General features: G+C 45.7%; 1 protein-coding gene and 1 long non-coding RNA gene across 5 annotated transcripts in view; one reads left to right on the top strand and one right to left on the bottom strand.

The window, feature by feature from the left end:
• Positions 1-12,355: 12,355 nt before the first annotated feature.
• Positions 12,356-16,339, bottom strand: LOC135419616 (uncharacterized). The gene is made up of 3 exons (XR_010433062.1): positions 16,266-16,339; positions 14,618-14,807; positions 12,356-12,788 (listed from the first exon to the last, which is right to left on the bottom strand). It is a non-coding gene; the product is annotated as an uncharacterized LOC135419616 (long non-coding RNA).
• A 19-nt stretch (positions 16,340-16,358) lies between these two features.
• Positions 16,359-27,597, top strand: part of TP63 (tumor protein p63) — a 106,200-nt gene continuing 94,961 nt past the window's right edge. For 2 of the 4 annotated variants that reach the window (XM_064666209.1, XM_064666214.1), the window contains exons 1-3: positions 16,359-16,466; positions 18,059-18,279; positions 19,877-20,537. In XM_064666209.1, coding sequence (XP_064522279.1) covers positions 20,476-20,537 — 62 coding nt within the window. In that variant the 5' untranslated portion in view covers positions 16,359-16,466; positions 18,059-18,279; positions 19,877-20,475. Of the gene's footprint in view, positions 16,528-18,058; positions 18,280-18,640; positions 18,692-19,876; positions 20,538-27,597 lie in introns of all 4 variants that reach the window. The other 2 variants (XM_064666211.1, XM_064666210.1) reach the window with 2 other exon arrangements.

The following is a 27,597-nucleotide window of genomic DNA, read 5'->3' on the forward strand; positions in this document are numbered from 1 at the left end:
ACTGTTTCAATTTTAACAACAGGCAAGTGGGTTCTGTGATTGGCAGACAATGAAGTCAGATTTCCTAGGGCTTTGTCTGGTGGTTAATGAAGGGCTGGTTTGTTGGGTTTGTTTAGGTTTGTTTGGGGTTTTTTTTCCCCAGAACTTTCTTTCCCCTACTGCATCATATTAAGACTGCAATGTAATAATAAGCATTATATATGCACAGCAGAGAGATCCCCTGATGGACGAAGGGATTCTCTGCTGTTTAATAAAATAGTCTCCCCTGTGGGTACTTCTCCTAGATCCTAGTTTTATAAATGGTCTCATTATGATTCTTTTAATCTGGTAAAGGCCGGACCATTTCTTGCATCCTTCCTTTCAGAGAGCACAGGACACTTGTGATTTCTATCTATCTGGTCATCAGACAGCATAAAATTTGTAAGAACTAAGTATTTTCCTGAGCATCTGTTAGCAGTGGTGGGAACTGGCCAGCTCCAAAATGAAAGTAGGAATGTCGTAGAGGGAGAGAAGGAAAAGCATGCTACTGCAGTCCTCTTAAAAGCTTTCTTGCAAAGACAGTACTACCTTCTGCTGAAACCTTTGTAAGGAGAAATGGAAAGAAAGCATTCAGACACTGTTACAGTACACCAGACCCTGAAGAAAGACATCTTAAGAGCTCTCTGGAGGTTTCTGTACATGTGCTATAGGGATGCAAGTGGGAACACATACTTCTTTTTACCTATGTTTGAGAAAATGGCTGTTACTGCAGGTCTGTCTCTCTTTAGTGGGCTACATTTCCCATCCTGTTCCCCAGCACTACCCCCTATCTCTCCTACACAGAATGCTTTTCATTCACTGATTCCCAAACTGACTCTTTACAAGTAAAAACAGTTGCAGCATCTGGATGTGATTGGCATACAGACCTTACCTGAGCCAGGGCATTGTCCTCCTACTAAGAGCTGTTCTTTGCCCCTTTCCATCTCTGTCTGATACCTCTTAAGGGGTGTGTGTACATCTTCTAGTGCTGCTTGAATCCCAAGCTACAAGGCTTTACAGAACCATCCAAAGCAGTCTAATTATGTCCCTCTACTCTGTGCTGATCACATGGCGATTTCAAATGACTTGAGCATTTCACATTTTTGTGTAATCTCCTTAATGTGGGGGCACTTTGGGAGCTCTCGGATTGCAGAGAGTTCAGGGTAATTTTAACTTGTTGGAACACTACAAGTTTCCACAGATCTGAGCATGGAGGTTTGGTGGGGTTAGGAGCTGCAGTACTTGCCTGGGAAATGAGTGGTGGAGGAGTCAGCAGGTCCATTTGCCTTTCTGTTAGAGCAGGCATTTACTGAATGAATAAGGACACAGGCTGGCACCTAAAATCCAGCTTGGAGTAACTAAGGTGCGAGGAAATCTGCATGTGCTCATTGGCAGAGGTGACATTTTAGCTTGAAGTGGATAGTGATGCTGTCTGTGAAAGCTGATGTAGTTATTTGCCAAACAGTTGGACTCCATTTTACAAGGTTACTATTCAGTCATGTTTTATTGGCAGCACATTGACACACAGATTATTATGCAAATTCTCAGAAATACTTATCTGTAGTTTGACACTGTTGATCTATTCACAGTTATAATCTCCCTGTCCCTATATCTTTTCCTTCTCTTGGGATAAAATGTTACAGAAGTAAAAGCTCTTTTGGTGTGGTAGTTCCTCACCCTGAGTTCCTTGCTTATTATATTTCCCAGTGTTTTTTTGGGGAAACATTTAGGTCTCTGGTATTTTGGTCAAACTTCAAAAGAATCAATTTATAAGCAAAGATATGAAGCAGTTTCCATAAAAGACACAGCTAAGCAAAAAAAGTGAGGGAGAGGGGGAGCATGTTAGGAGTCAACTAATTAGTGAGTGGCATGAAGAGGTTATCTAGATGTTTTATACTCACTCCCAGGAGCTGAAGCACAGAACTAGACTGGTGGCTGCCAAGTGTAGAACAACCCAAAGGAGAGTGACTGAAACTTGCAGACGTGCATATTCTTATTCTCCCTCAGGGAGTTGCTCTTCTTGTCACACTGAACTATTACACAGTGCACTTTGATACCAGAGGAAGCTGTGGGTACAAAAAGCTTCTTTCAGTTTAAACTGGTAACTAATGAGAGATATGTGATTGGCTTACTAAACACAACAGTAACATCTCTGGCTTGGGGTCTCCCAAAGGTGGAAAACAATAAAGCCTGATGAAGTGCTGCAGGTGAGTCTGGTGAGACCTGGTCATGGAGACCTGGTGAGTCTGGTGTTCTGTAACCCATCCCCTTAACCCAAGGGTGTGCGTGGTCCCTCTCCCTTAAATTTCTCTTCAGAGTCAGACAGAGCAGCAGAAAATGGGAGAGGTGAATTGTCTTGTTTCAGCTACAGGATAATGAGACTTGTAAGGCACCAGCTCAGCAAGAGAGATTGCTGTGATTGAGATCCCACTATCCTCAAGTGGCCATGCAGAAGGGAGACTGTGTTGAAAGCTGGGTTGAGCCCTCATAGGGCAGATTTTCTGGGCCAGCATTAATGGTGATAGTGTGATGTAATAAACTTCATTCCTCCTTCATTTTTTTAAGAAACTATCTCACTTGGCAGAACCTCCTTGTTCTTCATCCTCTAGCTGAAGCCCAGAGCATGAGCTTGTGTTTGTCCTTGGGAAACCTTGAAGAGAACAAATGCTGAGCCAGGCTGAGGGCTCCTCCAGCAGTCAGGGAAAGGGGGTTTGCAGGGGTATGTGGAACACCTGGGGCTGAACACAGCAGTGACAAAAAGCAGAACATGCTGAAACACAACACTGAATGCATGTCATCTTGCTGCAGGGAGGTTGGTTCTCCCTCAGGCATTAATTCTTGCAACAGAAGACCTGACGTCCAAGAGGTTTCCTGGGTGCCAGCTATTCCCAAGGCCTGTGGGCATCCTGGTCATGCTTCATGCTTGGTGGCAGGGTCAGGGCAGCAGGAAGCTGCCAGCATCCCTGCCTCTGCAGACACCTAGGAGAGATGCAGAGAAAAGGAGCTCGCTACCTTCAATAGCTAGACTGCAGCTGATTGTCAAAGACAGCCTAATTTAATTAGAGCTGAACTGGATCTTTATTTAATGAGAACTGAGACTAATTAATTTTTGGAGTCACAGTACTAAAGACGCTTTGTTCCTTTTGAATAAGTAATTAAGTGAGGCGTACGCAGACAGTCTATGCTCTGCTGCATTTGCAAAGGATTTGTTCTCTTTCTTATCTTCATCTTATTTGTATAAGCACTTTGGAATTAGGAATTAATTGTTTTGTTGCTGATGATGTTGGGTATAATTATCTTGCTTTAGAATGGCAGACTTTGTCTTCCAGAGGACACTGACCAGACCAGAATTGCTCTGCCATGGTCATGGCTACAGAACAGATGACAAGCTGCCCAGGATGATGAGTTGTCTTTGAACTGCTCTGAGCTAAAACTACTGCTCAGGAACAGACTGTCCAAGTGGGAGCCACTGCAGAGTGGCAGGTGACAGCATTTCATAATTCCTGCCCCAGTTGTCTTTCCAGTGTAGACAAGTTGTCTTTCATGTGGCTTATCCTCCCCTGGTTCTGCCTGAGCAGTATGGTGTCACCACAATGCTAAGCTGCCTGGCTTCAGCAGAAGGAGATTTTTTTTGGTCCTTTTTTTTCATTTGTAGTGGCCCTGTGTGCACCACTGCACTGGATCAGAACAGCTTGGCTGTTTTGTTCCTCACTCCCATAAAAGCTGCAGGGGCTCCAATGTTTGGAAACAGAAGGCAGCATCTCACTAATTGAAGTGACATTTATTTGCAAGCCGAGGATTAATATTTTGATTTCCAATGTCTATGGAGTAGTCTTCTGTGACTCGTTCCCCACTGGCAAAAGCAATTAACCCACAATGTTCAATATCTAGCAGGTCATTTCCATTAGAAAGCAAACGGTGTTTGAGCCCAGCATTTCTTAGGATGGTCTTGATGAATCTTTTTCATTTGTGCTGCTTAATAAGGACAGCTTCATGGTTTCTGGCAGCTGAGTTAGCACACAACTGAGAACAGCTTTGATTTGTCTGAGGACCATCCCTGTCTTGACTGTTTTGTGGGCTCTCTTTGCTACCTCACTGCACACTTATGTACATCACATGGACCTGGGGGGTGCATCTGTATGAGTCTGTAAGGAAACCAGGTGACATTCACAAGACTTTCATCCATGTGCACATGCTTTCTGTTGCAAAAGCCCGTTCTTTGAAGGCTGTGGGTTGGTACAAGATCATGACCAGTTTAAAGCCATTGAAATAGCACATGTACTTCTGACACAACAGCACTTGCCCTACCTCAGCTTGGCCCATTGATCCAAAAGAATGAAACTTGTAACTTCTTGGTGACCCAACCTTATTGGAAAGAAAAGGGATAGTTTATACTGACAATAGATAGAAAATAGGGCAATGATAGTGTGTCCCTGTCAGGATACTTCCTTGCCACATCCCTAGATTGATTTCTCATTTTTTCCTCCCATCCATGTCTTTGGAGATCCATTCTCATGTTTCAGTGTCTCTCTAGGAGAATAGCAAAACCTCTTTCAGAGGACTGCTACAGAACGGTGAATATTTCGGACCTGTTGCCCAAACAGGGAATGCACTGTCGATCCATTTCTGCCAACTCCAGCTTTTACACCTACCTATTCAACTTTGGAGGAGACCGATGCTGAAACATGTCTTCAGAGAATCCCTACATCTTAACTGTGGAACTCCAGCTTATTCTCTCTCTTAGGGTCTGTCTGTGCTGAATGCAATCTGCTATAATCATCCTTTCCTGTCTTTCATTGCTTAAGGACTGCTTTCCTATTCCCTGACAGAATAATTAATTTTTTCATACTCTTATGCACCTCTTTCTACACTTTTTGATGCTCCAAACCCCTTGTATTTCCTTCAGAAACTCCTAGCAAGAGGTATCTGGTGCTCTCTCTCGCCTGTAGGGCACTCTCTAACCACAGGCCGTGTGCTATGTCAGCTGGTTGCCAAAATGGCAAGGCAGTCCTGGTAAGGTCTGTTCTCCATTTCATTGAGACTGGAGCCCAAGAAAGCCATGCTGGTGGCTGCACCATTTGTGTGCTTGCTGTGGGAAGCCTTGGCCCACATGGCCCTTGCTGGACAGGGGATGTTTCCAGAAAGAGGCTGCTGTTCCCTTTGATCCTTTCCATGTGGCAAACAGAAGCAGCAAGCACAGGGCTCTTTGCCCTTTGTCTTACCCTTCCCAGCTCCCAGTTCCAGCTCTGTCCCTCTCCCTGCTCATGTTCCTGCCCTGCTGGGAACTCTCGAGCTGCCTCGGGCACGAGAGGTGTGTCATGCTTGCATTGATGTGGCAGCGTGGGGAAGGAGAGGTGAGGGTGCTGAGGGCTGGAGCAAGAGAGCCTGAGAGCAGGTGCACTGAGGTTAGGGCATATGACTCTACCCAGTTAATCATCTTGGAGCAGGTCTCCACCTATTCCTCCCTCTCTTTTTCTGGAAAGTTACTGTAAGTTGCATATTTCTGATGCTTTCTGCCGCTGCAGGCAGGATGACTGGTTTTCTGCTATCCAGTCACCTGCAAATAACTTGCTTTTGGTCAGCTGCATCATCTAAGGACAGCCTGAATCTGCTGAATGGCTTCCCCAGCCTGGTTTGCACAGTTCTTGACCACTGTGAAATGCAAGAGGTTCTCCTACAGTTTACAGATGTCCTGACCTGAGATGATGTTGGATGCATCACGAGGGATGAGGCATTCTCTGAGCACAGAGCATTGCAGGATCAGACCTTGCTGGAAGGAGAGAATGGCAATGCAGAGTTTGCAGACAGATGTGAGTTCCTGTCTAGTCTGGACAAAAGCCAGCTCCGGATTGAGGCATGTGGCTGTGGTTATGTTGGTGCTGGGTATACTGGTCTGGGCTCTCAGCCAGGCTCACATAACTGCATAGCTTTGGGTCCTGAGCTGAATCTTTACTGGTTAGGGCAGAGCTCGCTATGGGTCTGCTCAGAAGAGCTCATCAGAACAACTCAACATGCTTATCCCACAGACATGCCAAATGTGTCTACAGAAATGAGTAGTCAATCCCATCCAGATTTGTCACCATTAATCTTCATCTAGAGTCACACCTCTTGAGGCCAACAGTGTTGAGATCAGCCAAAATCAACAAAATTCTGCATTGTTAGTGTATCCTCAGTGCAGTGCAGCTGTCCTTGCTATGCAGGGAGCATAACCTAATCTTGCAGTGCAACGTGTTGAATTTATTGCTTGGCGATGTTCAGTGAATATAGAGTGATGGGTGGGGAAAATCCTGGGGTTTGATTAAGAATTTGTGCTATATCTGTGAGTAAAAACACACATCTGACTCAAAGCAAACAGCTTCCATTTGGGCTGCAGTGTTTCACTGTGCTGCTTTCCTCCTTTCTTTGGCTGGTTCTGGGTGGCAAGAAGGGAGATCAAGAACAGAAACTGTATTAAATAAAATTTATTTGTGAGAAGAAAAGCTAGCAGGTTTTTATCCTTTTATGTAAGGGGAAGGGGGAATCGTTCAAATGAAGACATCATTCCCCTTTTAACTTAGCTCTTGGAGAATGCCACTGTGAATTATTTAATCTCCTTAAACAGATCCCCCAATCCAGCTTCCTCACAGGCATTTGCTCACAGTATCTATGTCAGCCTCTTAGCACAGGGAAAGTTGCTCCCCATTCTGACTTCTGTGCTAAGAGGGATTTCTGCATACCTGTTCCCCAAGCTGCTTGCTTGCTGAGCACTCCTCAGGGCATGAAAAATGGGAAAATACCAAAAAGGCAAAGATACAGCTGTAGCCTGTTAATTAAACTGAAGACAAGATCCCGGTGGCAAAAAAACTTACTGAAGTCAGTGAGAATTCTTTTGTGACTTGAATAAGGACAGTTTCAGCCCAGATCTGGATCCACAAGTCCTGTTTATGTGGCTTTTGGGCCATTTAAACCTGTACTGCTTATATTTGGGTTTTGAACTTCATACTGCAATCTCATTCATGGGCTGCCCTTGGCTCTGGTCACTTCTCACATGGTTACTGATTGCAACATTGTTATCTATAGGAGGTCTTCTGAAAATGCTGGACTTGGGTCTGCTTTTTCCTTGAGGTTCAGGTAACTGATATTATTCTGTTGTTGCTTTCCTTATGGCTTACAGTTGAACTAGAATGACAGGGCAGGATTTTCTGGCTTGAGGTCTGGGACTAACTTCAAGCAAATCATAGAGAGTCGTTTCTTTTCATGCATGGTGTCTCCTGCAGGGTTATTCTCAGTGTGCATGTTATCACCTTGTGTGATATATAATCACCCAGAGGCTAGGACATGCAAGCACATGGTTGTGAATACCCACAGAAACACTGTGATCCCTTGCCCTGATGCCAGAGATAAATGCTTTGACTCTGGACTCTATTATAAATATTCTCAGAACCAAACCACTCAGCAAACCTGCCTCGTGATTCCTCTCAACCCTGTCATAATGATTTTAGAAGAAAACCACAAGAAACGTGGTGGTTTTGGGTCCTTGTCAAAGCACAGCAGAAGAGCGTTGGTTGATTACTTTTTTAAAATTCATTTTTACATTCAGAGTGAAAGTCTGGGCGTATACCTAAATATTAGAAATGTAAAGAGGGTCTTACGTATGATTGTGGTAAGAAACCACTGATATAATTTGAAAACTTAGTGTGGATGCAGGACATTACATAATTCAAATATAACTTTGTGAAATCCCACCATGAAAACTGTATGTGCTTCTGGGTTACTCTGCCCTTTCTTAGCTTTCTATTTCGTTTCAAAAGCTCTATTTTTCCTAATATACTAACAAATAAAACTATTCAAACTTCAGCTCTGTGAATTTAACATTTTCTTCTCCTTTGTCCTTGTCCCCTTTGTCCATGCTTTCCCCAGACACACACACAAACAAAAAGTAGCCCATGGCATGTACCCGAAAATGATATGCCCTCCTCTCCACACCTGGGTATGAATGCAGTTGCAGACAGCTGCCGTGAAATAAAATCTTTTTGTGATGAATAACAGCTCTGGAGCTCACCAGGCATCTGACTATTACTGGTCAAGGGATTGCTGAGGTCAGTGGCAGCATGTGCAATTACAAAACACTGGGCAGTTGTCCAGGTGGTTGGTGGAGGCACAAGCACACCCTGTAGCTATGAGTGCATTTGAGGCTCTGGACTGGGCAGTGTTGAGGACAGGGGAGTGTGGTGGTGGCAGCTCAGGCAACTGTAGCTGTGTCTCATGACAGTGAGCAGAGCTGTTGGGAAGGTGACTAAGAGGCTCCAAAGTGGGTAGCAAGTTTCTCCTCCTAGGCTATCCACTACTCTATGGCTAATGCAAGGAGATTTGCTAACAGTGCTCACAACTAAGCCAGATGTGCTGCTCTGGCTGGTTGGGGCACTACCATGTCTTCATGCAACCCTTCTCTCTGCCTGGCCATCATGCCAAGATGATTATTGTTGCATTAGGCACGAATGGAACACAATGGGGGCTTTGTTTGCAGATGCTGCTGACCACAATATGATGTCTAAAGAGACTCACCTCTCCTCATGTTGATGAGACGCTGGTCCACCAAGTGATACAGTTGAAGCACTTGCAGGGACTCATCCTAGTAGGATGTGTGTGGTGTGGTGACAACCACTGCCAGGCGGACAGGAGGGGTGGAAACATCTTTAGCCTCCCCATGAAAAAAGCCCAGAATAAATCTCTCAGAGTCCTTTCCAAATGCTTTAAGTGCTAATGCATCTAGTGTTCCGAATTGTTTCTCCTTCCCTCAAATTCTTATGACACCAGGAATATCTGGGTTAGAGGCCATCAGCAGGTAACAGCGGTGTGGCCCTCTGTGCCCTGTCAGAGGGAAGTCTGCAGTCCTTCCAAGAGGTGTGAAAGCTGACACAGCAAAGGCCTCCTGAGATTAATAACAGGATAGGGCTTTGTGTGCAGAGGATTCTTCCCTCTTCCTCACTGCTTTAAACAGGACTGCAAAGGGTCCTAGTGAAGCCAACCTTGCACACTGTAGACAGAGCTCTCTCAGATCTCTTTAACGGTTGTAATTGTGAAATATTTGTTGCATCTATAATTAGGGAGTAGAACAGATGGCTAAAGCTTAGTTATAATTAAAGTCTAATGCACGGTAAAATAACCCAATGTAGCCAGTGATTCAGCAGCAACCAAAGAATTTTAATTCCTTCTTTGCTGGGCTTAAGCTTCAATTGTAGGAATTGGGACTTCAGGGAAAATCTGTTGCATCACTTATTACATAGGGACATGGCTCTATATTAAAGGATTGTGTGGAAATTTTTGATTGCTATGTATTAAGTTATATTGTGTGGTCTTGCTTACCTTAGTAGCTTGAAATCATGTGTGAAAAAGGCATGTGAATTGTTTTAACAGCATGGAATCTGCATGTTGCAATCCGTTTTAGAAGAGACTTTCTTAAAACCTGTCTGCCTAGTAATTGATTGCTAATGCTTCAGGATAAGGTATTTGGAAAGAGGCATTAACTAGGTGCTCTTAGGAACACATTTTCGTTATAAATCTGTTTTAAATGGAGCTTTCAGAAACATCATTTAATGCACATTTAACACCACTTTCAAGTATGGATCGTTAGAGACCTCATGCCATGAGAACTGGAAGCAATTGAATAAGCTTCTCATTTCCTGGGAGGCAGGAGACCAGATAAGGAGTTAGCATCAGGCAAAGAAACATGAAGAGGCGTTACTGTGAGCTTTGCAGACTGTGGAAATGGTTTTTATGTTTGAGGTTGGGTTTTTTTCCCATACCCTTATTTAAAGCAGAGGGAGGTAGGTAATACATCCTGCCAAATGTATGTAATGCCAGCTCTCCCAAAAGGAGAACATGAACAGTTCTGGACCATTCCTGGAGACTGAGAAAACACCAGAGGAAATGTTATTATGAGCGTTCTCCTTTCTCATCTTCTCAGATGACTTATTGAAAAGATTTACCTGTATCTACCTGGGATATTGGGGCAATCATTGGTACACTAGTGATGCACTTGCTGGGGCTACAGCTGCCTGAGACGTTTTAAAGGTGTCCCCTCCTCCCCTTTCAGCAGGTTGGAAGGAGCTGTTAAGTGACAGGTTTTTCTCAAAGCTCTGATCAGCCTTGAATGGCCACTGCTCTTCCTGGACCTGTCCCTGGAGGACTTGAGGGGCACCTCTTTTGTAGTGAGCATGAAGGGAAAGCCAGTTACCTGGTGTTTATTGTGGATTATAGGCATGCAGACAGCCCATAACTGCTCGGTGCCCAATCAGCATCCCATACATTTTGGTTGTCCCTCTAGTGCTGTCTTAAGCTGCGGTGGATTTGGGTGCAGGAGTTGTATGTATGCTATATGGGCTCCACAGGACTTGAAAAGATACAACATTTAGCAGAGCTAATGCAGACTGTGGATGCTGCCTGGGAATCCTTGAGCAGGAGGCAGGTAGTGTTAAGGGTTCCGAAGTGATGCTGTTTGAGCAGCTTGCACCATGCTTTGGAGCCCTGCTCTTAAGAAGGGTGACTTGGAAAAAAAACTCAAACAAAACCACCAACAAAAAAGGTAGGAATGCTTCTCATCTCTAAATTTGTCTCAAATGTGGGCCTAAGGGCTAAAATACCCTTGCTCTTCAAGGCTAGTGCACCCCTGCAAGATAGAGCTGACCTCTGCTTTCACACCCACACAGACCCTAGTCTCTAAGTGAATCTGGAAAAGCTCCAGGGAAAAGGTATGGAAAGTCAGTGGCCACCCAAGAAAGGCAGGATTGGGCCTTTGGATGGATGAAAATATAATGGGGAATGGAGGTCAGCTCAGCTTCACTAAAACTCATGCCTTCAGGGAAGCCAATACACAGAGAGAATAAAAAGCATCCTCCTTCACCCTTATCCCTACTCTGAAATCGAGTGTTTCTGACCTGTCACCCCATGAGACAACAGCAGCAGCGCTCAGCAAGGGTCTGTGGAGCACCTCGGAGCCAGTCCCACAAGTCCTGGGAGTTTTGGGTGGCTGCCGCCACTGCCCGGCCGCCAATAATGCCATGGCCGGGTTCCCCGGTGGCCGGGATCCCCGGTGGCAGGGATCACCAGATGGCAGGGATCACCAGATGGCAGGGATCACCAGATGGCACTGTTACGCGCACTCGCAATAACTCCCTTTCCTGCACGGCAGATGTGCGCTGCCTCGGAACACGTTGTGTTACTGAGGTTTTTAAGAGGCTGATTCTTGAAAATCAGCCTTTGGTTCTCAGTCTGCCCCCTGTGTGCTGACCTCGAACCAGTGTTGCTGCCCGGGGGAGGTCTGATCCCCTAAGGAGGGACTAGGTTTCTAAAAATGTAGGATCACCTGTGTTTAGCTCTCGTTTAGCTGGTGCTACCCCGATGGGGTGTCACTTCTGGCAGCTTCACTTCCTAACAAAGAGCAATACTGGCTTCTGCCATCCCGTGGCCGTGGGAAAATTACCCTCATTTGAAAAGCTGAAGTCTGAGCTGAGAGCTTGGGACAGAGGGTTAATCTTTTGCCTACTTCAAGGGTGCAGTGTATGACGTGCTTAGTCTGAGTCACAGCAGAAATTGTTTCACTTTGGAAAAAGTGAGGTGCAAAGATTTGATCGTATCAGATGTGAAGCTTTGTTTTTTTTCAAGGATACATACATGAGCTATTAACATCAAAGCACAAGGATGGGGGTAATGCAAGAGACTCTTCTTAAGTCATTATCTTCTCCACAGACATGAAACACTGACTCTTCAGCTTTCCTGAGCTTTGCTCTGAGGGGAAAAGAGCTTTTATTAACTTAAGTGACACCAAACCCTTATTTCATGCCCATGTACTGTAAGGTCACTGATTAAGTGGATTTTGTGCTCCATCCTGAGGAGGATGGACTGACTAGCAGAGCTGAGAATGTCCTGTCCTTACTGTTTTTCAAGCTGTAAGGCGGGATAAGAACCTCTGTGCCCCTAAATGAAGGCATTCTTGGGCTGTATCTCCAGCATAGTCAGAAGGGAAATTATTAGCTATGTGAACACACCCATGTTAATGGTGAGCTGGGTACTGCTGGCTGGGGAGGTGTGGAAGTGAAAGCTTTAGCAGAGGATGTGCAGGTTTGCAACCAGGGCTTCCATTGCTAGTGGTTAATGCTTTAGGGATTTTTGTTTTAATTGCTACTGTTCTTGAACTGGCTTTAATCCCATTAGTTCAGGTATGCCTGCAGGAGCTGTGCTTGCACCTTGGATTGCAGGAGAGACATAGCCTTAATGCTGGGAACTAGAGCTCTGCCAGCCAAGCAGTGAGTTTTTGTTGTATCCTGTTTGGAAAGAATAAATTCTTTTGAGACCGATGCTTTTGCATTGATGATTTATTTTCTGAAGCTGCCAAAAGGACAGAGAGGTTTCTGCTTGTGTGGAATACACAGATGGGAAACAGCAGGAACAGCAGGGTTGATAGCAGCAACATGACATGCAACTTAGCTCTGACTCACAAGGAAAAGTTAGAGGCAGTGAAAGATGAGTGACACAGCAATAATCTCAGTCTACTGCGTTTTCTGCGTCTTCCATTGAGGCTGACAGGATACGCCATCCTTGCAAGGAACTTTGTCTCTGAGTGAATCTCTCTACAGACAACTTGATTCAGAAAAGCTTTTGCCTTGCTTCACGTAGAGCAAACCTCTTCTTTCATTTGCTGCTGGGCTGGTGCTGCTGCCTGTCACCAGCACTTCAGAAGCTGATATCCTTGAAGTCCATGCACCAATCTCTATGGCTTCTGATGTGAACACCTGGAGATAAGAGGAGAGCGTGGGAAAACTCTGGGATGAGACGATGAGCGAGAGCCTGTGCTAAAAACCAAAGAGAAATTGCAGAGAGCTCCTGGTCCTGCCCTCCTCTGCGACCCACCACACTGCACAGCAGAGCTGGGGCAGGTTTTCACCCACAGGGATGTGGTCACTGAGGTTTCTGTCCCCAACCTGGGCTTGACCCCACCGGGTGTGATGATACTGTGTGTATTTGCGACAAGGTTCTCACCAGAATGCCAGACATGTTGTGTGGCAGCTGTACGAGAAGGCCAAGCCTTCCACCTACACAGCTCCTGACAACCCTTTGATATGCAATCCTGACCCCACAGCAGGGTGTTGCCACCTGTCCTGGAGTGCTCAGGCTTCCAGCCCCACTTTAGCCCAGGCTGTGGCCCCGCTATGTCTCGGGAACGCCTGGAGAAGGTGATGCAGCTGCACTGGCATCAGGGAGGGAATTTCCCTCTGCCCCACAGGTCTGTCACTCCCTCCCCACCTCAGGTGGCGGGAGTTTCCTGTGGGAGTTGCACAGTGTCCTGCCAGCTCTTGAGGATAGGGCAGGCTCTCTTGGGGTCAGGGCATTGCTGGGAGAGAGTCTCCTTTTGGCTTTGTTTCTGGTTTATCATTGTAATAGCTGCTCTCCGTGTTTTACCTTCTTCACATGTGCATGAATAACCATCAGGCTTGTCCAGGGAGATGGAGCAAAATTCCAGCTTTGGCCTCTCAGACCTGGTTCCTTTTGCTCCCTCTTCATGCACAGACGAGCCCTGTTTTTTAGTAACAGTGAAAAGAAACCTCTCCAGTGTTCATATCTGCTCTTTGATGATGGTATTACCCTTACAGTTAATTTTTTTTTTATGTCTTCTCAATCATGAGGAAAAGGAGACTGCAGTTTCTAAAATGCATGTTCAGCTTCAAGTCTGCTCTTTTATCATCTCCTTCCCACCAGGTGAAAACAAGGGGGAAAACCTCCCACTGCTCCCCATTTCTGGAGAAAAAAGACCCAGCGTGGCCCTCAGTGGTGGGAATGTCTCCAGAAGAGAGGACATCCATAGCTGTACTGAGGCTTTACCATCAGACTGTGATGTAGAAAACTATAACTCTGAGGATCTTGGTGGGGGGTCAGTGAGATAAAGAGGCTGGAGAACTAGAAGGGAAGGCAACCTCAGGCAGGCTTTTTGGCTTGGAGTGATCACACGGAAACACACAGAGTTGGCACTAGTGGGAAGCCCAGAGCACAACCCAATTAACCTGCTGAGATGGGTGCTCTGGGCTTCCTCCTAGCACCAGTCTATGCCCTGGGACCTGGAAGATGGGAAAACCTGGAGAAAACAGGGGATGCCACTAAGTGTCCTGTGGGAGCTGGAAGTCTCCATAAACATGTGGGAGAACTGGAGAAGAGTAAAAAGCATTTTATTGTAAGCTGTGAGGTTGGAGAAGAGAGGGAAGCAGTGGGAAACTCCTGTTGTGGCTGTTCTGGGTGACTTGAAAGTATTAATAGTTTCAGAGTTTCTCGAGCACAGAACTACAGCATGTCCTGACAAAGACTACAAAGTAGGTGATGGTGAGGGGTGAGAACATGGAAGACTTCAGCTTGTCTGTTGTGAGGTAGTCAGTCCTACAATCCCCGTCATCTGAGTTCCTGCTGAGACAAGATTCTGGGGACAAATACTCAAGAAGTGGTTTGTGTCTCATGAAACCATTCCTTACCCCTGCAAAGGAAATCCCCAAACTGTACTGTCCTTTACTGTGAGTGGATTATGTCTGACAGAGGAGACACCAAAGGCAACCAGACAGCTCTGACAGCAGTTTACCTTGTGCTGTTGGGCAGGGCTGGAACAGTGCCACCTCCTTTGTTTCTTCCTAACTCCACATAAAAAGTTGATGGCCAGCATGAGGGTTGTGCAGAGCCCCAGGTGTGTGGTATTCAGATGCAGATGGCAGTTTGAAGCCGGTGTGTATTTTAAAGTCCACAGTTGTTAGCACTGAGCTGTTCAGAATTAGCTTGAGGAGAAGGATATGGAGAACAGTACATTAACACACCTTTGTCATCTTCTCTTTAGATGTGCCTATAGGGTTTTGATGGACTGCTTGTTCACTGAGTTGTCACCAGTCCTGGGCCCAGACTTGGCCATCAGTGACCAAGCATGACCTTGATCACAGATGTTGCACAGTGTTGTCCTGGAGCTGCTGCCTGGGCTCAGCCCCTCAGGCCCCCACCAGCAGGTCTATGCTCCACAGGCAGGTCAGTGTCAGCATGGAGGGGCTGGGGAATGAGTACCCTTTTTTACTGCTTTTTGTTTGCACTAGGGACAAAAGATGCTGGGTGGATGGGCAGGATCGTGTGTAAAATTGTGGTATTTTTATATATTAATTTATTTTTTAAGTTTGCTGTTCTCCCTGTCCCTTGTCTCTCAGTATGGAAGGCAGGGGGAAGGCTTGTATGAGCCAAAAGCCAGAAATCTGACACTTCTGGAGCAGTAAGATCAGAGATTGGCTGGAGGCAAAATCTGAATTCTTAAGGAAGCTTTTCCCACCATCGAGCATTCGTGTAGATTCTCCAAAGCCTGTGAGAGTCATACTCCTGTTACCTCTTTCCCTTCACTGGAGTTACTGAAGAATTGTCTTTCCTCTGCTTGCTTCTGTTTATGAAACTCCTAAAACCTTAATTCCTTTGAGACCTTTAAACATCCATAATATTTAGTTGAAATTGGAAAGTGTGCTCAAAAGGTACACTGACGTGTGTTTCTGTTCCCTTGGACAGCGAAGCTAAAAACATTTTATTGCTGGTAGGAGGGAATTATTTCCTTCTCTTCAACTTTTTCTAACAAAAAATCCCCAAATATCCCACAGACTTCTTGCTCTTAAAAGAAATTCATTTTAACTTAAAAAAAAAAATTAAAACAACCACAACCACTCCCCTGGAAACCCCGAGCTGTGAATGAAATGTTTCATCCCCTGATGTAAAGGGTGGGGCTGATTTCAGGCAAATCCTGAAACCAGCAGTTGAAAAGGTGGCTCAGAGGAAAGCTGGCATCTCTCTGTCTTCCTTGGCTCCAAGTTGTTCAAAGGTCCTTGGATCCACAGACCAGTACTGGAGCCACAGAGATGTCAAGAAACTATGCCCCTCCCTTTCACCCTTTTCAGGAGGGGAGCTGCACAAAGGCATCCTGGCACTGACCTGGGTGGTGGTGGGGAGACCATTATAAATCCCCAGCAGTCTCCTCCCAAGGATATAAATGTTTGCCTCTGCTAAAAGATAATCTCGTGGTCATTTCAGTGACAGCTCAAATCGAAGCCAGAGAGAGGGTGCACGGAGGGGTAATGGGAGAGTAGTCCACAGCTGTTTCCTTGTCTGTTTTTCTCTCCCAGACGTGGAAGCAGCAGCGGCGGAGCGATGCCCCGCATTCCTGCCCACCTACACACATGCTTCCTCCGCATAGCCCCGTGCTGCCTGCTCACCACAAGCACTAGGGGCTTGGCTGTAAATCCGCTGTCCAGACAGATCCCTGACACCCTGGCTTCCGCCCTGCTTCTGCAGGACACGTGCCTGTAGCTGTGAGATCAGCATCACACTCACTACCAGCACGGAAGCCTCCATGGAAGGGCAGTGAACACTGAGGATATCACAAGGAGCCCCCTCGCCAGCTGACTACCTTTGAGGTCTGCTACTGCAAGAAGCTCCCCCTTGCCTGCACTCCCAGGCTGTTTTGATCATAGAAAGGTTTGGGTGGAAGTGACCTTAAAGATCATCTAGTTCCAACCACTCTGCTGTGGGCAGGGATACCTTCCACTAGACCAGGTTGCTCAGAGCTCCATCCAGCCTGACCTTGAACACTTCCAGGGTTGGGGTGTCCACAGCTTCTCTGGGCAACCTGTTCCAGTGCCTCACCACCCTCACAGTAAAGAATTTCTTCTTAAAGAATTTCTTCTTAAAGAATTTCTTCCTAAATTAAGAAGTTTTCTAGTCCTCATGTACCCACTCAGACCCCCTCTGAAATCTCCAGCTCTTGAACATTTTGGCCTCCATCTTCCTGTAGATTTTCTTTAAGGCAATGCAAATGAAGTTGGCCAAATACCACTGAGCCCTGAGAGCCTTCCAGCTATGCATGGGGTATTGTCAGCTCACACACAAACACACACACAACCCTGTGGCTTGTGTTCCCACTGTGGACTGTGCTATGCAAAGGAGCACCTTGCAGCTGAGAGGAGCTGGGTGCAACCTAACTGCAAGGGTGAATATCTCTGCCTAAATTCATGGTCAATCAACCCACAGCTAAATGTTGGCTGTAAGCAGGAGGGAGGAAGGAAGTTTGAATTGGAAAAGAGAAATCAGAAGATTTGCTGGCTTTTGCAGGGGGATTTTGTGCACTCCTGCCAGTGGGTTTTCATGGTTCCATTTTCCAGTTGGAAAAAGCCAAAGATAGACCTTCTGAGCTACCTCAGAACACATCCAGATCTCTGTGGGAGGCTGAAAATGTCCATTTCTCTGGGAAAAGCAGCCAGGTGCTGTGTGCACTGCCAAAACAAACCAATCCATGAGGAATTTGCACATGCCCAGACCCAGGCACGAGGACTGGTACAGGTCTTGGGCAGTTGGTGGCCCCTTTAGAAGTTTTTATGGAAATGTCCTTGCTGTAAACCCCTCTCGTCAGTGCCCCTCTCTCACTGAGAAGAGAGTCCTGCTCCAAGCAACTATTTCTCATCAAAATTATGTGGTGCTGCTTTTTAAAATTAAGTGGTTTTTTTTTTTTTTTTAAAGTTATTCTTTTGGTGTGAATTGCTAGATGGAGACTAACTACCTCTTTTTGACTGTGGTGCTGCTAGACGTGTTCAGCATTAAAACCAAGAATCACAGGATTGATAGTTTGGGCTGTAATAGACCTATATTTACTGTCTGGGGTACCAAGGGGTTCTCTGCTGTGTAGAGCTAAGGTAGTGAAAAACCAGAGGCCAACTTCACCCTCGGAGACAGAGGCCAGCCCAGCAGCATCAATTTCAGGAGATGCCAGTTGTACTTCACAAAGCCCTTGGTATGTGTGATCTGGGCATGTGCCAGGTGAGAAGACTGGCCAAAACCAGAAGTGGGTCTGTCTCCAGGTGGGAATGGTTGAGCCTGTCCCTGCTCCCAGAGTGTTGGCCCTGGCACTCAGGCCATGCTGGAGAAGACTCTTCTCCAGCTCCCGTGGAGAAGTAGGTAGAGCAGGATTTCACAAGAACAGCATCTATCTCATAGCACTTCTTTTGTCTTTTAGGCTGAAATCTGTCAGAAAAGACAAACTTTTCCAGGCTGTTGGAAGAGCACACAATGCATGACCACCTTTCCATGAAGCCAAGCTTGGAGATGTAACAGCTAATCCCACCACAGGCATGGTAGAAGAAATCCAACAAGGTTCTGGTGTTTCTCCAGGAACAAGCATGGGGTCTCAGCAGTGTATCCAGAGCCCAGCCTGCTGACTGATGCTCCTCCCAACAGGTTGGTTATCCATATCCACGGGTGCCTATTGAAACCAAGTCCTGAAGCAAGAGAACATGAACTCAAGCTCTTGATAAAATGGTTTGTGCATGGAGAGGATTTGCCTGCCATATCTTTGGTTAAGGGTGCATGCTCAAAGCCTAGACCAGAGCCAGGCTAGGAGTGTAGACCATGAGTTTGTCTGGCCCTCCTTGCCCATTCCCTGGAGTATTTGCTGCATCAGGAGAGGCAGCTGCTCAGGGGTCAGCACAGCACTGGTTTCAGCAGTGGAAGGGGATGCAGCCCTCTGTAGTCATGCTCCCTGGGCTGTTTTGTGTGTGTGCAAGCCCTGGTGTGATTCCTCCTCTCCCCTTCCTTGTAGGTTCTGGTTTGGAGATTCCCACACTTCTTCCCCAATGACGCAGGCTACAAGGTTTGGTGTTTATTCTGGGGTTCAGCCTAAGAGAGGGAAGGTGTTTCCTATTACTGATCTTCCACAGGCAAGGCAGAGGAATCAGTGTCCAGCAGTGAGGGTTTATTAACTTCAGTTAATAAACACATCCTTCACTTCCAGCCTCTCTTCCTTGGCGAATGCCACTTAGCGAAAGCTGCTTAGGCTTGGCCGGGGATCAGCCCTGCAAGTTTACAGGATTCACAATTCACAGATGTTAGGAACTATCAGGCTGAGTGTGGGTGGAGAATGTCAAGACTGAAATAGCTCCCCTGCCATCCTGGCACAGGCAGCAAAGAAAATGTTTCCACGTGACATTCTTCGAACAAAAATTTCCTACAAGGAAAACACAGAGGGAAAAAAAATAAGAGGCCATCGCTGCTGTCTCAGAGGGTTCCTGGTTTTTGCTTGGGAGGCTGGCATTTGTGCTGACATTGGCACAAAATATAGGTGAGTTATAGGGCAACCCCTTACACTTCTCTTCACGCACACAAACATATAGGTCTGCTTCAAGATGCAATCCCACTGGTGCACAGATATGTGGATGCTATTTTTTTCCTACTGGAATCCATTTTAATTTAGCTCCTGATTCATATTTCATTCATTCTCCAAACCCACAAAACCAGGATAGGTTTACAGCCTGTACTATTTGGATAAATCACGGTGGGGCAAAAAACAGGGGACAAAACAGGTTGCTTTTCTGAATGATTTTCTGTATGACTCAAAAGGCAGAGAAAAAAAAGAAAAGGAGGTAGTGGGGAGAGAATTAAAGCTATCCCTTCTTGCTTTCATGTTCCTTCAGGAAAATCAGATCTGCTTTTCCTCTTTGGTACTTTGTTTTGGTGGACTTCACTTTGCTCTCATTTCTTTAGGCTTTAGTGGCTGAAAAAGATGTGATTTCTACTTTCTTTTATTTTCTCCTCAAGAAAATATTGGGGTTATTTTAATTATGGAAATGTATATACTATTTACAGAACACCAGAGCAATGAAAGATTTCTATGTCATCTCAACTTTTTCAGAAAAAAATGGTAAAAATCTATAGAGGGAAACATTAACAATTATGTCTGATAGTTTTCTTGCGGGGAGGAGAGCAGGAAGGGGAGGGAGAAGAGCAAAAGTTCAGAGTTAATTTTAATTGAGGAATTTCCCCATATTTTGTCATTCAGCTTTTGAAACTGTGACCACAACAGGCTGTTTGAACTGTGGTGTGAGAGAGTCTGAAAAATTCCCCAGGCAACTATATGCAGGTACTAGCCACAGAGTTGACAAGGAGAGCTTTTAAAGCACGATGAAATTCAGCACAGGCGCTGCACCCAGCAGAGGAAACTCCGGCCATCTGGAGACAAGGATGACCAGCAGCCACAGCAGTTTGAAAAATTGCAAGGGCTGCCAAAATTAAACTGTGAAGTCAGGCGGGAAGGCAACCAATGACCGGTGAGATCAGAAGTTCAGAGAAGCCCCAGATGAGCTCCCAACAACAAGTGTGGCCAGCGCACACCAAAGTTTATTAAGGATGTTGAGAGGAGGGGAAAATATCCGTGCAGAAGATGCCCAGCTGGCGAGGAGGGAGTGGTGGTGATGCTCATGTCACTTGATGAATCCCATTGGCCAAGTCCCCAGGAGATCCCACCCATTCGCAAGTGTAAAATAAATCTCTAAAGTTGTACCTCGTGTACCACTTGACCTTATTGCTTTTAGCCTGCTGGCTTTATAACTATTTATTTATTTTATTTTGGTTTGTCCCCAAAGAGGGGCTCAAAAGGAAATGAATTTTGAACCAGCACCTTTCACCACCTTGCAGTACTACCCCGATCCCTGCATCCAGCGGTGAGTCTCTGAGCGTGACGTAACTCTCTCCTATCGCAGGTTTGATCTGAGTGTCTTGTGTAATTGTTAACTTTTCTGCTATCGTCCGGTGGCAGCTGGGCTGCATGCGGAAAAAATGTGCCGCCCTCTTCATGCTCAATGGAGCTTATTATTATTTTTGGCTTTCTAACAGGTTACTGTTTAATTATAGGCATCCGTTTAAGATATCCCCTTTTCCTCTTTGGCATTAGAGGGGAAAAAAATATGATAAATAACATGAAGGCTGATAGTATCTTCCCTTGTGTTTTGGAGCAGAAGGTTACTCTGTGCTCTGGGTAGTACAGGAATTGCTTTAGCTTTCTATAGTGTGTTTGTTTGTTTCTTTAAATGAAAAAGCTCCTGGAGATAATATGAGCTTAACTATCAAGCTCTGAGATTTTGGTATTTAAAGGATAAATAAAAAATTTAAAATATTCAGAGAAATAAAAAACTGCCTTCTAAGAGCAAGTAATTTTCCAGGAATATTTTTTCCTTCTGTCTAACAGCCAGCCTCAGAGCCTGCCAACCACTCTTATTTTAGCTTTGTTGTTACGCGGAGTTTTATAACTTTCCAGCAGATAAAAGAGCATGTCCGCACGAGGTGTCACAGTATCACATTGTCGGTTTGTTTGTTTCCCCCAGCAGAAGATACTATATTTAAGCATGTAAATGACATGTAGATGGTATTTTTCCAGTCATAAAGTTCGGAGAGGTGAAATCCTCTGAGCGCAGTCACTTGTTGAGCTGTTTTAAGACTAGTTTCTGTCTGTGTTTTGTAAAAGCCCTGGCTGGTGTCTCACGAAGACATTCAATCCCTGGAAGAGTTAACTATTAACTCTGCATCCTCTGCAGGGTGCTGGGGAAGGCTACTCACGATGCATAGCTCTCTGTTGTAGAAAGGGCTTGGCCACCATCACCCAGCCCTTGGCATTGCAGGCAGCTTTGTGATCTTTATTTTTTTCCCCCGCTATTGTGACTTGTTACAAGGTTTGGGGGGGCTTTTATCCCCTGCTTAATCCGCTGGGTGCCTGGTGCCACCGCTGTGCGAAGGTCCCGGGGAGGAGTGTGGAGACCTGGCAGCGAGGAGGGGCCGCGTTTGGGGGCCAGCAGAGGGGAAGGAGCGGAGCTGGGAAATAGCGCACGGTCCTTGGCCGTGCTGCCGTGGCAGAGGAAGATGGAACGAAGCCGGCGGGGTATTGGATTCCCTGGCGAGACCTTCCACAACATGAGCCCCAGGGCTGGCCAAGCACATGCAGCCACGCTCTGATCTCCTGCAAATCCACTCAGCCCTGCTGATCCCGATGGGGATGTGCCTGCGGACAGGAGAAGAGCAGTACAAAAGCGGTGCCCATCCGGGAAGGTGGATTCAGGCTGGCAGCAGCAGAGTCTTTAGCAGATTAATAAATTTCCTCGGCTGGAAACCACAGCCAGGCAAATTCCAAAACAGAAAATGAAGAAAAAGAAAAAGAAAAAGAAAAAAGGGGGAAAAAATTAAATTAGAAAGCATGAAGATGCAATGCAAAGTACCAGCCCCTCCTGACAGTCACATCCCATCTAACAGGTTCAGAAAATTGGTGCTGCAGCTCAGGCAAAAACATTCAGGTGGAACAGGAATTAAAGGGGGAAAAAAAAAAATCCCTTGGCTGTATTCTGTAGAATTTTTTTAATGGGCCTTTCACCCCTTCAAATCTGCCTCGTTCAGCAAGTCAGGCTTTTCAGCAGAAATACTGCTCCTCGCCACATGCCTTAGCAGCATGATGAGTTTTTAAGTGAACACTGCAGTGTGGGAAGCCTCGGGACAGATAGAGTTTGTGACACCCCTCAGTCATAAAACCTGTTCAAGATATAGCTTAGAGTAACAACATGTCTCAGCTGTTATGCATGTCTGTTTACATGAGCCAAGAGTGGCATTTGTCCAATTATAAGTGACTGTGCTCTGCCACAGGTCAAAATCAGCTGAAAGCTGGTTCCAGAGATACTTTTCTCAGTTTGAAGACATAAACAGTCCTCAGCTTTAAGCTCCATTGCTTGCTTATTCATGATGTGCTGGGTGACATTTCTCTGACTGCTTTAACAAAATTCAGTAGTTTCATAATTGCATTTATTTTACAGAGTTTGAAACACTTCTGCTTTGATGTGGTCAAAGTACTTTATTTAGCTAATACCAGTGTGCTTCTCTGCAACTTCAAAATTACATCTAGTAATTATCTAACCAGCAAACAGATAACGTTGAGCTGAGGCATGCTGGCAAAAAACCCCAATAGTGAAAAGTGTGTGGAACCTGTCAAATTGCGGGGAGGGTGTCACACATATTTCCCTGTAGTTTGGTGTGGAGGGGGAAGCAGTTATAAATCCCAGTTAGCTCAAAGATTTCTGGCTTCGAATTTACCCTCTGCTGGTGCTTCATCTATTAATCTCTTCAGTTTGGGGGTGTCTGGCAGGCAGGCAATGTGAGACACAGATAAAAGATTTCCTCTCTCAAGAGGTGAACGCAGATCACACTGAGCAGCGTTAGCTAATGTGCCATTATGATGCTCATATGCTTAATGCCTATCATTTCACAGGCCACTGAGAAATGGTATATCTAAACAATACAATAATTCAGTGCCACAGATGAGGAAAAATAGCTGGGTGGCCCGAATCTGTGCTGTCTCTGATTGTTTAGGCCACTCCAGCTTCTGTCTCAACAGCCCAGCTCCCTCACTTAGGCTATTAATTTCTGTGTAAATGTGGTTATCAAAGCAAAGCATCACAAAAAAAGCATAGAGAACTCAGCTGGGCCACAGAGCAGAAGCCTCCTCCTTCACAACCCCACTCTTGCTGTGGGTCCTGGAGTTCAGTGCTGGAGCTGCAGCCCAGCTGAGAGAGGGGCAGAGGGACACTGAGTGCTGATGGGGATGTACATTCTGGGGCAGAAGTGAAGGATGCAAATGTAGCATGTGATTGTCTGAAGTGAGGTGGGTTGGAAAGGTATATCCTGAGTGTGCTCATCTTCTTAAATGGAATGAGCTAAGAGATGCTAAAATTCAGCAAAAACCTCAAAATCTTCCTCTGTCTGCTTCCCTTATAAAAGGAAATGCTTGAAATCAGGAATATAGCCCACTCAGTGCTCTGGCTCCTGGGACTTGGAAAGTGCTGCTGTAATGAAAGAAGCATCTGCATTGAAGTGCTAAGTCACTGACCCCTCTGAGTTACTTGCTTGGATGGTACCGTGGGAGCTCATCCTGTGCCGCAGAAAACCCAGGTCAGCTCTGAGTCATAAAAAGAGCTGACTATCTGAAACAGGCGGGATTTCCACCTTCCAAGAAGTGCCCACCTAGCTGCAGCTGAAAGCCACTAATGTAAGATGAAGAAGGCACTGTAATTATGATCAAAGTCCAGCTGTTGAGAGCTATGTAATTAGTATCTCTCTCCAAAGCTCTTTTTCTTCCAGCTAATACCTGGTTGGGGGAGTGATGTTTACAGATAAGTTACTTGTGTTCTTGGAAATAGTGGTCATTAGGCTGTGTTTAAACCAGGAGGTCTCTTCTTTTGGGGCTGTTGAGAATGCACCTGCTGGTGCACTGGACTATGGTCCTGCCTGCTCTGCTTCCCCCCTCTCCCTATGACCAGGCTAATTGGTGGCCTCGGGATCTGGCATCCTTGGTGTGTTGAAGGTGTTCACTGTGGCTCACTCCTCCCTTTTGGATGAAAGGCCTCTTACACAAGCTGCTCCTTCTTCTTTCATTTCTGGCTTTGTTTTCTCAGCACAACATGATATGGTCCAGCCTCCCAATTCTCACTAATAACAGAGGAAAACTCTGAAATCCTCTGGTCTCTGCAGCATCTATGCTCAAAAGCTGATTTTTCAGACATGGTCCTGGGTTTTGGGTGGGTTGCCAAAACCAAAAAATCACACAACCTCTCCCTGCCCCCCCTCCAACCAAGTATGTAGAAAAAATATCTATTTTTAGAAGAGAATGAGGGAAACTGTCAGAAATTAGTTGGGGCACGGAAAGGAGGGGAGGGTATGGGCCATGGAAGCATCACGTATTGGGTGCTGTATCCAGATAGATTTTGGTGAGCAGGGTCTGGTTCCAGCCAGCCAGAGCTCCTGGGTTCAAAGAGATCTTTCATCAGGAGCATTGCATGTGTCACTTCACCTTCCTTCATTGGTTCCCACACGTATCAAACAGGGCTGGTAAACGGACTGTGTTTATCAGATAGGAGTCTCTCCAAGGTTAATGCTTGCAATGCAGCACAAAGGTGAAAGCTCACTGTACTCAATGCTCATCTTTGCTAATAAGCACTAATGAAACATCAGGCTTCTCCTCTTTGGGGCTGGCTACCCCTCCTGGCTACAGGCAGCAGTGTGCTGTGTCCCTTCATGGTTGTGAATCCAGCAGCTCTCCTTTCTCTTGGGTGTTAGTATTGTGACAAAGATTTGCTTAAGTTGTCATAGGGTCATATTCTACAGGAGCATCTCATCCCACCTGCAGGCTCTGCAGAATCCTTGTATTTGGGCAGCTTGCATGCTTTTTCTCTTTCCTCATGCTATGCTTTGCTGAGGGATAACTGAACTGCTGCTCTGACAGGGTGGACAAATCTCTGCTGCCTTCACCTTTGAGATGGGAGCCCAAATTTGCTGTGTTGGCAGAAGGACTTGAAGTCAAGTAAGAAAAGACACATGACTTGGTATAGATCTATTTGCAGAAACAGCCAGTGATAGAGCAGGTACTTTCCGAAGACTCAGAGAGGGGCCAGAAATTTTTCTGAGCAGCTTGTGGTGTGCTCAGAGCAGCTGGTGCCTTCTGGAGGAGCAGAATTGGCTCCGTGCAGGAAGGAAAGGTGGAGGGGAGCTGGGGAGCTCCTTTTGCTATCGGCCTTGGTGAGCTCTCCTCTGAGGTGGCGGTCACCTTCATGGCTGTGCTGCCACCCCTGGTAGAAATTCCATGGGGGAAGGACACCAGCTGGAGCCAGATGCACACGAGGGGACAGCATGCCATGTGCCAAAACAACTCTCATAGGGTGGCCTCCTTGGCAGGAGAGCTTTGCAGACTCCTCTGCAGTGGACATGCTGCCAACATGGGCATAGCTGCCTTCAGCACCTTGCCGGGGAGGTGCACTGTTGGTGGTGAGGAGGGGAGGGTATTTATTTCTTCCTTGAGATCTGTTCTTAGGTCACTGTCCTGTTCTTGCCCTGTAATCTCATCAGAAGATGGGTCTAGAAGATAGAATCTTTGCAAAACGGTGCTCAAGAGATGCACATTAAACCCTCTTCAGTTTGTTCTTCCTGGCAGAGCCCCTGCAGTCTGCTGATCCCTGCTGCCCCCCTCCAGTCTGTCCCTGCTCTATGTCACAGAGACTTCATTGAGCTGAGGATGTTGCAACCCCTCCACAGTCAGTGTCAAGGACAGCACTTTTTCCTCTTCAAAACAGTATAGGCTTCTCAAAAAAAAAATCTGCTTGGAGATACTTTTAAAGCTGCTTAAAGGATTAAAGTGGAACCAAATCAACCATTTTCTGTGTTTTCTCAGATCTCAAAGGACTGTAAGGAGAATATGTGAAGTCTTTCATGTGGTCCTTTTTACTGCAAGGAGAGAACGCCTAGTTCATAGTGCCTTGCTCAACTTCCAAAAATTCTGAAGGAATTAAAGAAGCAAGTTCTTAGTAGTTCATCTGTTCAGAGGTGTTTAGGGTGTTCATGGTACATGTTAAAAGTTATAATTCTATGCTGATTTACATTGCACCTTCTGCTACAAACTAATTTGCAATAGCTCCCGTCAACAAACACAGGGATTTCTGGCCTGATAAAAACCAAAAGGGTTCAGCTTTGATTTTGGGAAAAATAAAACCTTCTGACATTCAACAAGAGTCCAAATGAGTAATGAACCTTTATAAAAAAATGTCAGTAGGGGTCATAAGGTATGGGGGAGGAAGGAGGGTCTTGGATGAGGAAGAAATCAAGGAAACTTAGCTTTCAATTTGGTGCCTGGCTCTGTGTTAGTTTTACACTTACGTGAAAACCTTCATGGGAACGTGGACATTGTGGTGGGAGCCAATGCTTACAATGCCATACAAATTTTGACTTCGGTTTACCTCAAAATTTTGTAGCCATGATCAACACTGAAATAACCAGAAGGAAAATGTTTTGCTGTAGTAGATTTCTGGGGTTTGTTTGTCTAGCTCTGCTGATAATAGATAACATCTGCTTAGATAGCTTCATGGAAATATCTGTATCTGTTCATAGGGCTTACTTGGGAGTTTTTGGTGCCTGTTTATAATCACTTACTACTGTGTAGCAGATCATCTCCCCACAGGATTTTGCTGCTGAGTCATTTCCAGTCAGGTGTTTGAATGCCACAGGTGGCCTGATGTGACAAATACCGATGCACATAAGCCAGGGGAATTCGGTTAGTGCACGGAGCTATAAAGAGAACAGCCACCTCCAAGACTGAGAAGGGGGAAACCCTGCAGTAAGTGATCGGGGGTTCAGTAGGTTCTTTGCAACATAAAAATAAGTCTGCTTACAAACCCTTGCCCTGGGAGGTTCAATGCCTGTCTGGTTTAGTGATGTTGATATGCACCAAAGTCACTGTATGCTGAACAAATGCATGGAAAGAAGCTTGAAGTGTGCTGGTGAGCTGGATGCTGCAAACAGCAGTGGCTCAGCTGTGTATCACCAGCAGTGTCTGCCTCTACACCTTGGAGCAGGAGCTGGTGAGGCACAACAGTGGGATTGCTGTGCTTGCTGTCAGTGGGGTCTGTGAGGTGGCTGTGACAGGTGTGAAATAGAAGTTCAGTTGGCTCTGAGAGTTAACGTGGGCATTAGATGATCAAATATAACAGGATTAAAAATCTCAATATTAGACAACAAAATTTCTTTACACTGTCTTCCAAGTTTTGTTGTTCATATTTGTGAATTTTCCTCTTAAAATATACAGACTGGAAACGTCATTACTGGTTTTGATGGAAAGGGAGACTCTATGTGTTCATAGCACTCCAGGACCTACAGCTTTAAAATGATTACAAGCAAAAATCATAAATCACATTAGGTGTTGCA

Source organism: Pseudopipra pipra, chromosome 10 (genome assembly GCF_036250125.1).
Source record: "Pseudopipra pipra isolate bDixPip1 chromosome 10, bDixPip1.hap1, whole genome shotgun sequence".
Lineage (NCBI taxonomy): Eukaryota > Metazoa > Chordata > Aves > Passeriformes > Pipridae > Pseudopipra > Pseudopipra pipra.